The sequence below is a fragment of the Rhinoderma darwinii genome, assembly GCF_050947455.1.
Source record: "Rhinoderma darwinii isolate aRhiDar2 chromosome 12 unlocalized genomic scaffold, aRhiDar2.hap1 SUPER_12_unloc_10, whole genome shotgun sequence".
Lineage (NCBI taxonomy): Eukaryota > Metazoa > Chordata > Amphibia > Anura > Rhinodermatidae > Rhinoderma > Rhinoderma darwinii.
Window position 1 is genome coordinate 97,747 of NW_027461863.1, and position 15,437 is coordinate 113,183.

Sequence of the window (15,437 nt, forward strand, 5' to 3'; positions counted from 1 at the left end):
TTTCCTACCGAAAAGGTGCAGATCTTTAATCACTGTGAATTTATTAAGTCTTGTCGTAAGACAAAAATTGAGGCCCCTCTGCAAGACTTGTGATTGTATGTCAGTAAGAGAGTGCTGCGATAAATTGATCACTCTCATAGAATCTCCCAGAGAATCGGTCATTTGTAGGGTCATCTTCTCTGTTGGTCTTTTCTCTTCCCCTTCCCCCTCTGGGACCCTCTGAAGCCCCATCTCCCTCTGTCCCGTAAAAAAGGGACTTCCGGGACGGTATTGTGATCACTCCCTAAAGCTGGGTGTCTCCTCGGGGAGTTGGCCTGACCCTTGTCCTGATCATAATTTCTGGTCTCTGTATCGGACCCAGAGGCCTCAGTTAGGTCAGTGTCAGTATCTGAGAAATCGTGTGTTCTCTTGATTTTAGCTTGTGAATGCACCTTATTTTAACATGGATACATTGCTGGAACTAACCAGAGGTATCACGTTGCACCATTACTTTGTTTCCATTCTCAAATTGTTTTGATTGGTTACTATTCCTGTCAATCAGGAACTCTTAGCATATCTGGCCTTTGATTCCGGCGGCTGCCACCCCTGGAAGAAGCCGGAAGTACCGGCGAAACGCGCGTCGGGTGTCTTTTAAATATCACCAATGTTAGATGCCAAACACTTTGCTCCGTACTGCTAATAGCAGTTTAATGTTCAAATCAGCAGAATATCTGCTACAGTTAGGGAACAAGCACGGCAATACTGCACGCCGGGCTGCCTGAGCAGCTCTTTGTGCATGAGTGCACGGAGCTGAGCTATGTTTGAGACAGGATCGTACTCAAACAGCTGACAGCAGCTCGGCTCCCTGCAGCCCTCCCCACATATACGCGACTCACCAGGCAGCCTTATCTTGCACAGACAAACAAACAGTGGTACAATATCCTTACTGCCTGTCAGGCAGAGTACTCACTGTTGTGTGGAGCTGGAGAACGCAGTCCAGGCGCGCTGCCTGTGTGATCGTTTGCCCGGGAGCGTGGCTGGCCTGTCAGGTCTCCTTGCAGGGCTGGAGACCTGAATGTAGCAGTAACGGCTCTGCTACATCGAGCTTTGACAAATAAGACAACACACACACAGTGTTTGTCTTTGACGGGGGCTTCTTTGCTGCTGTGTGCAGTCATAAATACTCAGCTGACCGCAGCCTATTTGCTAGCCCACATAAATTGTTGTAAACCCTGACAGCTAGGTTGTTAGTATACATCAGCTGGGGGGAAGTGATATACTGCCTGATAGGAATTTTACAGATACTTTAGATCACTACCAAGGCAATTCAGCGGACCCGCCGCCCGTTACACACTGTGGCCCAGTCTATTCCCTTCTCCTGTTCAGTTCCTAGTATGCAGCAGTTGCAACTCTGCTGTGCTGTGTCTATTCATATAAGACACATGTACATGTAACCCATTACAGTCACATTAATACAGGGGTTTCTCCACCGCTGGGCTTCACTATCAGCCCGTTGAAGGAACCTCTGGGTTCATGTGCAATCAGACTGTCTCATCATTGACACTGAGGGGGACAGTTATTTGCAATTATTTAACAACCCAATTTCTGGTTTAGGGACTATTATAGTTTCCTCTCTATTACTAAATAAGGGGGAGGTTAGACACATATATATTCTTTACAATCCGGAGCAATCTAAATCAGACATAATTTGTCATAGTGCGCCAATTTAGGGGACTTTGGCGCAACATCATTTTTCATCTAACATTGTTTTAATATAAATTTAATAATAAAGTATTTTTTATTTTTTTGCAATTACAAAACACACTACTTTTCCCACTCCCCGTTCCTTTTTCATATATCGACAATTGGTGGTGTACACCTAGTGTGAATTACTCTAGCATATTATATATAAAATTGTAAGAGGGTAATACCTATTTAAATATATCATCCCCACAGTACAAGCAGAGACTATTCTTCCTGCGGAGCTCTCTACGTTGTTGGGAAGACACGGAGGCCCCGAGTTGCATTGGTTCATCCGAGTTTTCCGTGGAAGAACGAAGCAATGGAACCTCGGGAGCCATCTTGGGGGAGCCAGAGGGGAAGGCACAAAAACGTTCAAGTCGTCGTTCCCTGAGACGTCGGTCAAGACATTCCGCTAAAGCCATAACCTGATCTAGAGAGTCAGAAGAGGGATAGCTAACTAACAGGTCTTTCAGGGTGTTCGACAGACCCAATCTAAACTGGCACCTCAAGGTAGGGTCATTCCACCGAGAAGCTACACACCACTTCCTAAAGTCAGAACAGTACTCCTCAACGGGTCTCTTACCCTGACGTAAGGTCACCAACTGACTCTCGGCAAAGGCAGTCTTGTCAGTCTCGTCATAGATGAGCCCGAGAGCAGAAAAAATAAGGTCAACAGAGGAAAGTTCAGGGGCGTCAGGAGCCAAGGAGAAGGCCCATTCTTCGGGGCAGTCCTGGAGCCGGGATATAATTATACCCACTCGCTGGCTCTCAGAACCTGAGGAGTGGGGCCTTAGACGGAAATAGAGCCTACAACTCTCCCGAAAGGAGAAAAAAAGTCTTCCGGTCCCCTGAGAAACGGTCAGACAACTTTAGGTGGGGTTCAAGAGGTGAGGTGGAGGGCACTACCTGGTTAGCATCACGCTGGTTGCACCTCTGAGCCAGGTCTTGGACCTGTAGGGAGAGACCCTGCATTTGCTGAGCCAGGGTCTCAAGGGGGTCCATAGTTGTGTAGGAACCAAGGTAGAAAAGGTATATGGGCCGGTGATTATGTAATGTCGGGGAAGGGAGACAGACAGGTGAGCCCTAATCTACCAGCCACTCAGTCCCTGCCTACTTGCATGGCCCGTCCTAGGCGACGGCGTACAACTGGGCGACGGTCCCTACGCTCAATATGTGCACGACAGACAAACATCCAGGGGTACACAGAAGCTAAGGGAAATGGGGCAGTTGCCCATGGCAACACCGTGAGCAACAAGAGTAGTGAACGAGCCGAGTCAAACCAGGAGTGTACAAGGTACCAAACTGTAAAGGATCTGCCAGACACAACTTCTGTGTCGACGCCTGTGGGTAATCAGTCTGCACCTGCTCCTATGTCTGTGAGACTGACTCCATCTTCCACCACTCAGGATGGCAGGCTTAGGAGTGGGAGAGCCTATCACAGCCTGGCCAGACGGAGCTAGCTCCCGCCCACTGTCTATTTATACCTGCCTTTCCTGTCCCTCCTTTGCCTGTGATTCTGCTCTGCTTGTTTCCTGGCTCTGCTGCTGCTGCTTGAACTACTGATCCTCTTCTTGTTATTGACCTTGGCTTACTGACCACTCTCCTGCTCAGCGTTTTGCATCTCGTGCACTCCTGCTTTGACTCGGCTCGTTCACTTCTCTCGTTGCTCACGGTGTCTCCGTGGGCAGCTGCTCCGTTTCCCTAGCTTCTGTGTACCCTTGTCTGTTTGTCTGTCGTGCACTTACTGAGCGTAGGGACTGTCGCCCAGTTGTACCCCGTTGCCTAGGACGGGTCGTTGCAAGTAGGCAGGGACTGAGTGGCGGGTAGATTAGGGCTCACCTGTCTGTCTCCCTACCCCGTCATTACACAAACACAGAGCAGGAGCTGAGTCAGTAAAGCCAGGGTCAATATGAAGCAGAGGTCAATAGTAATAGCAGGAACAGCAGAGCCAGGAAACAAGAGAGAATCACAGGCAAAGGACAAGCAGCAAATGAAGGTATAAATAAGGGCGGGAGCTAGAACCGTCTGGCCAGGCTGTGATAGGTTCTCCCACTCCTCAGCCTACCAGCCTGAGTGGTAGCAGATCAAGTCACTCTATCAGACCTAGGAACAGATGCAGACTGATTAACCACGGGCGTCGACACAAGCTGTGTCTGGCAGATCCTTTACAACAAGACTCTTGATACTATGTGTACCATTGACTACCAGACTCTGGACACTATATATACAACTGACCATCAGACTCTGGAAACTATATGTATCACTGACCACCAGACTATGGATGCTATATGTATAACTGATCACCAGACTCTGGATGCTATATGTATCACTGACCACCAGACTCTGGATGTGATATGTATCACTGACCACAAGACTCTGAACACTATATATATATATATATATATATATATATATATATATACCATTGACACCAGACTCTGGATACCATATATACCACTGACCACCAGACTCTGGAAACTATATGTACCACTGACCACGAGACTCTGGATACTATATGGACCACGAACCACCAGACTCTGTATACTGTATATATCACTGATCACAAGACTCTGGATACTATATGTACCGCTGACCATCAGACTCTGGATACTATGACGCTGGATACTATATGTACCACTGACCAACAGACTCTGGTGGTTCGTGGTCCATATAGTATCCAGAGTCTGTTGGTCAGTGGTACATATAGTATCCAGAGTCATAGTATCCAGAGTCTGATGGTCAACGGTACATATAGTATCCAGAGTCTTGTAATCCGTGATATATACAGTATACAGAGTCTGGTGGTTCGTGGTCCATATAGTATCCAGAGTCTGGTGGTCAGTGGTATATATAGTATCCAGAGTCTGTTGGTCAGTGGTACATATGGTATCCAGAGTCATAGTATCCAGAGTCTATTGGTCAGTGGTACATATAGTATCCAGAGTCATAGTATCCAGAGTCTGATGGTCAGCGGTACATATAGTATCCATAGTCTTGTGGTCAGTGATATATACAGTATACAGAGTCTTGTGGTTCGTGGTCCATATAGTATCCAGACTTTGTATACTGTATATACCACTGACCACCAGACTCTGGATATTATATGTACCTCTGACCACCAGACTGTGGATACTTTATGTACCACTGGCCACCAGACTTTGGATACTATATGTACCACTGACTATTGGAAACCACATGTAAGTAGATTGGGGTTAGTTCACCAGCACTGGATGAGGGTAAATTCTCTATCGGAGGCGGCTGTATGACAATAGAGACTAGTGATGAGGCCGGTCAGAGTTTGTGTTTAGTCAGTATTTACGTTAGTCGGCAGAGTCACAGGTGGAGTGAAACGCGTGGGGCGATGGGGGTGATGGACAGCACATTGAGTGGCGTCATCCTCATGTTCCATTGGTGTTGGTGCTGCAGGTTTCTTCCAGTGACATAACATATATGATCCCCGTATGGTAAGTTCTTTCTTACGTTTTTTCCTATATGACATTTTATGGCCTGTCACATATAGACACATAAAGGTGAGGTAACCAACAGGGCCACGGGCGTAACTAGGAAAGACTGGGCCCCATAGCAAACTTTTGACTGGGGCCCCCCCTCCCCTGGGTGTCACACAACCCCCCCCCCCTTGTAGATAGTGCCTTTTTTACAAACCCCCCTTTTGATAACGCCATACAGCCCCCCTGTAGATAACGCCATACAGCCCCCTTTGTAGATATCTACAGAGGGGGCTGTATGGCGCTATCTACAGAGGGGGCTGTATGGCGTTATCTACGGGGGGCTGTATGGCGTTATCTACGGGCGGACTGTATGGCGTTCCCTACAGGGGGGGGTGTATGGCGTTCCCTACAGGGGGGGGACTGTATGGCATTCCCTACAGGGGGGGACTGTATGGCGTTCCCTACAGGGGGGGCTGTATGGCACTATCTACAGGGGGAGGCTGTATGGCGCTATCTACAGAGGGGCTGTATGGTGCTATCTATAGGGGGGCTGTATGGCGTTATCTACAGGGGGACTGTATGGCATTATCTACGGGGGGGCTGTATGGCGTTCCCTACAGAGGGGGCTGTCTGGCGTTATCTACAGGGGGGACTGTATGGTGTTACCTACATGGAGTCTGTATGGCTTTCCCTACAGGGGGGGGTCTGTAGGGAACACCATACAGCCTTCCCTGTAGGGAACGCCATACAGCCCCCCTGTAGGGAACGCCATACAGCGTCCCCCCTGTAGGGAACGCCATACAACGTCCCCCCCTGTAGGGAACGCCCTACAGCGTCGTCTCCCCTGTAGGGAACGCCATACAGCGTCGTCCCCCCGGTAGGGAATACCATATTGCGTCCTCCCTTAGGGAACGCCATACAGCCCCCCCCCTGTAGGGAACGCTAGACAGCCCCCCCCCTGTAGGGAACGCCATACAGCGTCTCCCCCCTGTAGGGAACGCCATACAGCGTCCCCCCTCCTAAAAAAATGCGACCTACAGTGTGTCCTAATAAAAGACATGTATCCCCTATCCACAGCAGCGATAGGGAGAACGGGGGACTGAAAGTCCCCCTGAAGTTCTCCATGACTAACCTCTGACTTCCCGCGTCTGCGCAGCTCACTAAAAATTAAAGGAGCGCTTGTCACGCATGCGCACAAGCGGGACCGGTGCTCCATTCATTTCTCCGGAACTGCTGACACAGACCCCGGAAGTCCGAGGTTTGTGATGGAGAACTTCAGGGGACTTTCAGTCCCCCGTTATCCCTATCGCTGCCAGCGATCACGCATGTATCCCCTATCCTGTGGATATCCTGTGGCTAGGGGATACATGTCTTTTGTTTAATGGCAGAGCGGGGAGATACCTCCCTGCTCTGCCGTACTGTTCAGTGGCGTCTCGCTGTAGCAGCCATAGCGGCTGCTAGCGGAGCCTCCGGCCATGGTGGGGGCCCGTGCCGGCGGGCGACACGGGCCCCCTCATGCCACGGGCCCCGTAGCAGCCACTACTGCTGCTACGGCGGAAGTTACGCCACTGACCAGGGCCGTATTTACCATTAGATACCTGCGGGCACCAGATCACTGTAGTACTACCGATAATGAATCCTCTTCCTGTGTGTTTTCCGATTTTATGTAACTAAAGCTTAATCGCTGTATAAATGAAAAGTTCTACAACTTCCTAATCTACTTTATGTTTCTTAGCTGAGAGCAGGACTAGCGATGTACAGGTTCACTGCATCTGAATGTAAGCAAGAGTGTCCTCATTCACTGACAGCAAACAGATCTTGAAAATGGTGAGTAATTGAAACATAAATGATATTATAAAGTTGTAGAACTTCTCATGTATACAGGAATAAAGTATTTATTATACGGGGGCATGGCTGTAAATATGCCCCCGGATATGACGACTCCTTGTATAGACCAGTCCTATTGGATCTCTCGGTGTGGACGTCTCTGCAGGGGATTTTTCTTCTTCATGAATGTTGATCTCTGGTGTGAAGGATCTGGTAACAGGAGCATCCATGAGGTGAGGGCCCTGACTGTAGGGGGCAGCATTGTAGCCGATCCTCCATCCCCCACTGTGCCCCATTCAGTGTATCCCGTTTAGATAATCCTCCACAATCTAAATAGCCTGTACTTCAGCTCTCTCCTGCACTGATACATTGTAACAAACTCTCACTTATCATTATATAACCATTAAAGCTGTTTTCTGGTTTGGAAAACCCATTTTCAAATGCCCTATTAGGGAATTTTGGGGTAATAGTGTGGGTTCCCCCGTTCAGGACCCTGATTAATTATCCAGAATGGAGAGGGGCAACAAACATCATCTCCTGCTCAGGAGGACCATCACATCCATGTATTACATGCCCAGCCCGGTGATTATAGAACTGTGTAATACTTTACTTCCCCTTTAGAGATGCTGTAGGGAAATTAAACTCTTGCAGCAAGTTCCCCCACAGATTACTGGACCCCTCTAGCAAAACGGTATTGTAAAAACCGGACAACCCCTGTAAGGCTCTGTTCACACCACATTTGGGCTTTAAATCTGACATATACCTTTAAAGTGTAGCTAAACGTTTGACAAACTTCTGACATGTCATAGTGACATAGTGACACGTCAGAAGATTGGATTGGTGGGGGTCCGAGCACTGAGACCCCCACCAATCACTAGAATGAAGCAGCTGAAGCCCCCGTGTGAGCGCTCAGTCGCTTCGTGTTTGTTCGGCTTTTTCCAGAAATAAATGTATCGGTGAACGGACTCAATAGAAAGTCTATGAGCCGATACATTTTTCCGGAAAAAGCCGAACAGACAGGAAGCGGCTGAGCGCTCACACGAGACCTTCAGCTGCTTCGTTCTAGTGATTGGTGGGGGTCTCAGAGCTCGGACAACATTTACTACACAGAAGTCCAATGGGAATAAAGACAAGCACAAAGATGTAGGGGGTAAAAGGAAAGTTTTATTTATAGATAAGGGAAGGTTATATTTTATTATTAGGAGATTATTCTAGAAGTATTAAGACTACTATTATTATATACTGTGTATATGTATGTGTCATCTATTTATCTATTATACTAAACCTATCTAAAGGCCGTGGTGATCCAGAAGAAGGCGAAAACCCCCTGTGAGGAATGAGCCAATTGTCCTCATATTAGGGGGGAAAATTCCTTCCTGACCCCAAATATGGCGATCAGAATAATCCCAGGATCAAAGGCTGAAGTGTAACATGTGTAATATGGGGAAAGACTAGGGGAAAATTATTCATTTATTTATTATTATTTTTAATGAACTGCTGTATTTATTTATGTGTAAACTATAAATTGTATTAAATTAAGATTTATTTTTAATTATTTTCTATATTTATATTATGTTACTTATGTGTGTTACTACTTATTACTCTATCATCCTAAACCTATTTAAGGCCGTGTTGATCCAGAGGAAGGCGAAAACCCCCTTTGAGGAATGAGCCAATTGTCCTCATATTAAGGGGGGAAAATTCCTTCCTGACCCCAAATATGGCGATCAGAATAATCCCAGGATCAAAGGCTAAAGTCTAATCTAAATGTACTATGTGTCTATATGCGGGTGTCTATACTTATCATGTAGTGTGGTGTCTATACTTATTATATAGTGGGGTGATGTGGGTGATGTGAGTGATGTGGGTGATGTGGGTGCATTACTTACCTGGCCTGTGCTGAGGTGAGATCAGGTATAATGGCCGCTCCGGCCCCAGGACTACAACATGCGGCTATTATTCCTGATCTCCCCAGATGGAAACTAAGCACAGGCCGCTCCTGGGGGGTGTAGAGGATCTTCAGGCTGGAGTGATGTCAGATGCCTGCCTGGGATTGGAGGATGGCAAGTCAAGGCTCTGGTGCAGCAGCAAGATGGCAGAGGTGTGGCATGAAGATGGTAAGGAGAGAGATGATGGTCTGGGCAGCCGAGGTGACATACAGCAGCAGAGACTTGAGGCGCGGGTCAGGAGGCATGAAGTTCTGGGCCCTTGTCCTGAGATCTTATCGGGTCCAGCTTGGTGACATGAAGCTGAACCCGGCCAAGGGGTGAAGGGCTTTGTTATTCTCTGGCCACTTCAGATGTTGGTTCTCCAGAACGGGCACAAATGGTGTAAATGGTGGCTGTGCCCTCCTCTCCTGCAGTTCCTCCCAGCCGATGGTGGAGAAGAATGGATGCTCTCTGATGTTCCCGCACACACCGAGGCGCCTCTTAGAATTTTTACGGACCAGTCTCTTGGTCAGATGTTTCACGTCAGGATTAAGCCAAGTTGGAAATTTAGGCTTCGCGGTGGTGATGGCTTTGATAGCCATTTGCCTGACGGGGCCGTTGTAAAATGGGGAGCGTCCTGCTGCCATCCTGGACACCACAATCCCCAGGCTCCACCAGTCAACTGCGGAGCCGTATTTTTTTCTAAGAAGCACCTCGGGGGCCATGTAATGCAACGTTCCCGACACTCCACGGATCTTATTGGAGGCGGTGACGCCATCTTGGGCCAATCCCAGGTCGATGATACGGACGTGGCCATCTGCATCCAACATTATATTCTCCGGCTTTAGATCTCTGCAAAGAAATAAGACGAGAGAATGACAAATCCGCCCAGTGATCCAGGAGACGGGGGATGGGTCATTGCACCACCAAGCAGAATAGCCATTCAGGAGTGTAGGAAAGCTGGGTGCACTGTTTCCAGCATGTAAAGGAGAATGAAAGAAGGGGGAAGTTCTGCTTACCGGTGGACGATGTTGTGTCCATGGAGGAACTGGAGGCCACATATCATCTCTGCTGTGTAGAATCTGATGGGGAGAACAGAGTGGAGTCTCAATGTCATGAAATCTTCCTCTATCAATTCCCTAATATCATGTTATGATGGAGTGTGTGCGGTCTCTAGCAGAGAGGAGGCGCTGATTATGGCAGCCTGTATTCTGCATTCTCTGTATTATCCTTCATCTGACCTCCCCCCTCACCTTTTCTTCTTTCCACCCCCCTCAGTCTCCTGATTATTTACTCGCCTTACGTTGCCGATGTTCAAGCAGCCGCACATCCTGATCAAAGCCTCCAGGCTGCCACCGGACAGATACTCCGTGATAAAAAATGCCCGCTCCTCAGATTGATGTGCGGCATAGAGGTGGCATAGGAACGGGCAGTGTCTGGCCGCTAGGAGTATCCGCCGCTCTCTCATAATTTCGTCCGTATTGTCCCGTTTGGTGATCATTTTTACGGCCATGTAGGTGTTTCGGCCGGGGACTGATGCCAGGACCACCTGAGGAAAACAAATGGAGATTCCTCATGAGAAGAAGAAGGAACAGAGGTGGACAGAGAGGTGGGTCAGTCGAGTAGTGCCCAGGACTCTACAGCAGAACAAAGCTGAGCTCCCAGCATAATGCAGTGTCTGCTGTTGGGCCCTGTATGGAGAGGTCTTCACGCCTAACCCACATTTGACATAATTATCTTAGTTGGTGGGGGTAGTAAGGAGCAGGATCATACGCTATAATAGCGACCGTGGCATCTAAACAGTTAAATAGAGGTAAGCTCCCGCTGTCACCCCATAACCCCTACCCGCAACGCGATCACAGTGTGTAGATAGTTGTCATGGCAGCCAGGGGGCCTAATGAAGACCCCAAGGTCTGCCAACTTGGTCCTCCTACTAAGCTTAATAGGGGGAGGCTAAAAGAACAATTCAAGCGATACATAAATATTGCAGTCAAAATAAAGAAATAAACTTTTTTCTATTTCGTTTTGTTTAGCTCCTCGAAAAATGGAATAAAAAGTTAAAAAGTGATTAAAAGTTTTATGTAACCCAAAATAGTACCAATAAACAGTACAGCTCGCCCCACAAAAAAGAAGTCCTCACACCGCCCCATCAACAGAAAAATAAAAAAAATTCGGGGTTTCAGAATATGGAGACACAACAAATTAATGTTTTTACAAATTGTTTTTATTGGATAAAAAGTATAAAAAATAAACCAATATAATTTTGGTATCCCCGTTATTGTACTGACCCGCAGAATAAAGGTAACGTGTCATTTTTACCACTTAGTTAACACCATAAAAGCCAAATTATTAAACCAATGGAGGAATTGCTGTTTTGTTTTTTTTTGCTATTTCACCTAAAAAAAAACAGCCTTTTACAATGTTCCCAGTAAATGATATGGAACATTGAATGGAGCCATTAAAAACGACAACTCGTGCCCCCAAAAATCAAAATCTCTCATATGTCGACAGAAAAATACTAAAATGAAAAACTAAAGTAGTGGTTATGGGGGCAGGAATACTTCTGGATGTCCTATTAGGCATCCCATAGGAGAACACTACACCCATCATCCATCCAGCATAACATGGTGACAACAGAGAACAATTGATGGAGATAAAAGGTCAACTTTAGGTTTACCACCCTATAAAATGAAATATTTCGATATTATACTCACTTTGCCAAAGCTGCCCCTACCCAGGACCTGGTGGATGGTGAAGCGGCTGATGGTAAGCCTGGCATAGGGGCTGGATGTTCCAGGGTCTTGGCTGCTCCCAGGTCTTGGCTCCTCATCCTCCAATCCTCTGTCCTTGGCTCCTCTCCTCTTCTTCTTGAATCCGGTGACGCTGTCCTCCTCCCTCTTCCTCTTCTCCTCTTCTCTCTTCTCGCCGTCTTCTCCATGTCCATTGGACGCCATTTTCACCAATATCTTCCTACCTGTAGACTTCAGTCCGATCGCTGCCGTCGACAGTTGAAAGTAAACGGCAGTTGGTCGTGTGCAGGTCACGTGATGTCAGAGGTCATGGAATCCTCAGGTGGCACCTGCCTGGCAGTAACCTGCTCTGCCATGTCTGATGTGGGCATCATGAGTGCCAGTCTAGTGTCCAGAGCTGTGTTTCCCAACCAGGGTTTCTTATGGCCTGGTCAGGGGTCTGCAGAACACAGTAGCAATACATGCCACTCCTACAGTAGAGATAAACAACGGTTATTTGCTCAGGTTATTGGCAAAACCCTTTTCATCCACAATATAGAATCTGGGTTTATATTTAGGGGTCTGTATTTATTTAGGGGTCCGGTCTGGGGTCTGTATTTATTTAGGGGTCTGGTTTGGAGTCTGTATTTATTTAGGGGTTCCGTATGGGGTCTGTATTTATTTAGGGGTCTAGTCTGGGGTCTGTATTTATTTAGGGGACTGGTCTGTGGTCTTCATTGATTTAGGGGTCTGGTCTGGGGTCTGTATTTATTTAGGGGTCTGCTCTGGGGTCTGCATTTATTTAGGGGTCTAGTCTGGGGTCTGTATTTATTTAGGGGTCTGGTCTGGGGTCTGTATTTATTTAGGGGTCTGGTTTGGAGTCTGTATTCATTTAGGGGTCTAGTCTGGGGTCTGTATTTATTTAGGGGTCCAGTCTGGGGTGTGTATTTATTTAGGGGTCCGGTCTGGGGTCTGAATTTATTTAGGTGTCTGGTCTGGGGTTTGTAAATATTTAGGGGTCGGGTCTGGGGTCTGTAATTATTTAGGGGTCTGGTCTGTGGTCTCCATTGATTTAGTGCTCTGCTCTGGGGTCTATTTATTTAGGGGTCTGGTTTGGAGTCTGTATTCATTTAGGGGTCTAGTCTGGGGTCTGTATTTATTTAGGAGTCCAGTCTGGGGTGTGTATTTATTTAGGGGTCCGGTCTGGGGTCTGAATTTATTTAGGTGTCTGGTCTGGGGTTTGTAAATATTTAGGGGTCGGGTCTGGGGTCTGTAATTATTTAGGGGTCTGGTCTGTGGTCTCCATTGATTTAGTGCTCTGCTCTGGGGTCTATTTATTTAGGGGTCTGGTTTGGAGTCTGTATTCATTTAGGGGTCTAGTCTGGGGTCTGTATTTATTTAGGGGTCCAGTCTGGGGTGTGTATTTATTTAGGGGTCCGGTCTGGGGTCTGAATTTATTTAGGTGTCTGGTCTGGGGTTTGTAAATATTTAGGGGTCGGGTCTGGGGTCTGTAATTATTTAGGGGTCTGGTCTGTGGTCTCCATTGATTTAGTGCTCTGCTCTGGGGTCTATTTATTTAGGGGTCTGGTTTGGAGTCTGTATTCATTTAGGGGTCTAGTCTGGGGTTTGTATTTATTTAGCGGTCCGGTCTGGGGTCTGAATCTATTTAGGTGTCTGGTCTGGGGTCTGTATTTATTTAGGGGTCTGGTCTGGGGTCTGTATTCTTTTAGGGGTCTAGTCTGGGGTCTGTATTCTTTTAGGGGTCTAGTCTGGGGTCTGTATTCTTTTAGGGGTCTAGTCTGGGGTCTGTATTTATTTAGGGGTCCAGTCTGTGGTCTGTATTTTTTTAGGGGTCCAGTCTGAGGTCTGTGTGATTTAAGGGTCCGGTCTGTAGTCTGAATTCATTTAGGGGTCTCTTCTGGGGTCTGTAATTATTTAGTGGTCTGGTCTGTGGTCTGCATTGTTTTAGGGGTCTGTAATTATTTAGGGGTCTGGTCTGTGGTCTGCATTGATTTAAGGGTCTGGTCTGGGGTCTGTATTTATTTAGGGGTCCAGTCTGGGGTCTGCATTTATTTAGGGGTCTAGCTCGGGGTCTGTATTTATTTAGGGGTCCACTCTGGGGTCTGTATTTTATTAGGGGTCCGGTCTGTAGTCTGAATTCATTTAGGGGTCTGGTCTGGGGTCTGTATTTATTTAGGGGTCCAGTCTGGGGTCTGCATTTATTTAGGGGTCTAGCTCGGGGTCTGTATTTATTTAGGGGTCCACTCTGGGGTCTGTATTTTATTAGGGGTCCGGTCTGTAGTCTGAATTCATTTAGGGGTCTGGTCTGGGGTCTGTAATTATTTAGTGGTCTGGTCTGTGGTCTGCATTGTTTTAGGGTTACCAGTACTATATTTTCTTACGACTATATTTCTTGTCGTCTTTGGACATACTTGGCCCCAATCGGCCCTGATTGCTTATTATTCTTGATCATCCACTGACTTCAATCTATCTGAGATATGGTACTGCTGTACATCTGCGATTCGTACTTACTTTTTGCTCTTACATAGATATCGCTTCCATTACCAGTACTATATTTTCTTACGACTATATTTCTTGTCTTCTTTGGACATACTTGGCCCCAATCGGCCCTGATTGCTTATTATTCTTGATCATCCACTGACTTCAATCTATCTGAGATATGGTACTGCTGTACATCTGCGATTCGTACTTACTTTTTGCTCTTACATAGATATCGCTTCCATTACCAGTACTATATTTTATTACGACTATATTTTTGTCATCTTTGGACATACTTGGCCCTAATCAGCCCTGATTTCAATTGAATATCACTTCTCGATCTTATCATATGCATGTTTCACTTCTGCTGTTATAACGTAACATGTACACAGTGACATTATACTCTTACCCGGTTTTTCACTGATTTTGACGTCTTTTGTTGTGTGACTCATCCCCTGTTCTACTTTTTAATTGTCTCATGTATGTAATTTAATAAAAATTTGTATATTTTTTCAAATATCGTGTGCTGAAGTCGATCATATTTTCTTGGTTTAATCTCATGTAAATTGTTGATCGATGCACCAAGTATATCTTGGTTTTCACTCAGGATTCAATATAGTGCATGTAATATAGTCAGCAACGATGCTTTACAGTTTATTACCTATTACCTCTTTGAGCACTATTTTTTATTGAATTCTGTCTGTTGGTATTCTATCGGATTGTTTTAGGGGTCTGTAATTATTTAGGGGTCCGGTCTGGGGCCTGTATTTATTTAGTGGTCTGGTCTGGGGTCTGTATGTATTTAGGGGTCTGGTCTGGGGTCTGTATTTATTTAGGGGTCTGGTCTGGGGTCTGTATTTATTTAGAGGTCTGGTCTGGGGTCTGTATTTATTTAGGGGTCCGGTCTAGCATCTGTATTTATTTAGGAGTCTGGTCTGGGGTCTGTATTTATTTAGGGGTCTGGTCTGGGGTCTGCATTTATTTAGTGGTCTGGTCTGGGGTCTGTATTTATTTAGGGGTCTGGTCTGGGGTCTGTATTTATTTAGAGGTCTGGTCTGGGGTCTGTATTTATTTAGGGGTCCGGTCTAGCGTCTGTATTTATTTAGGAGTCTGGTCTGGGGTCTGTATTTATTTAGGGGTCTGGTCTGGGGTCTGTAATTATTTAGGGGTCTGGTCTGGGGTCTGTATTTATTTAGGGGTCTGGTCTGGGGTCTGCATTTATTTAGGGGTCTGGTCTGGGTCTGTATTTATTTAGGGGTCTAGTCTTGGGTCTGTATTTATTT

At 46.5% G+C, this 15,437-nt stretch overlaps 1 protein-coding gene across 2 annotated transcripts in view; it reads right to left on the reverse strand.

The window, feature by feature from the left end:
• Nucleotides 1-8,148: 8,148 nt before the first annotated feature.
• The window catches only part of LOC142698101 (protein kinase C delta type-like), a 152,188-nt gene continuing 144,899 nt past the window's right edge, over nt 8,149-15,437 (reverse strand). The window contains exons 1-3 of one of the 2 annotated variants that reach the window (XR_012865683.1): nt 11,641-12,166; nt 9,946-10,475; nt 8,149-9,778 (exon numbers count right to left, since the gene is read on the reverse strand). Coding sequence is in view for 1 of the 2 variants with exons in the window: in XM_075847787.1 (XP_075703902.1) it covers nt 9,220-9,778; nt 9,946-10,043 (657 nt within the window). In the remaining variant the exon portion in view is untranslated. Of the gene's footprint in view, nt 9,779-9,945; nt 10,476-11,640; nt 12,167-15,437 lie in introns of those variants that run through there. The other variant, XM_075847787.1, reaches the window with a different exon arrangement.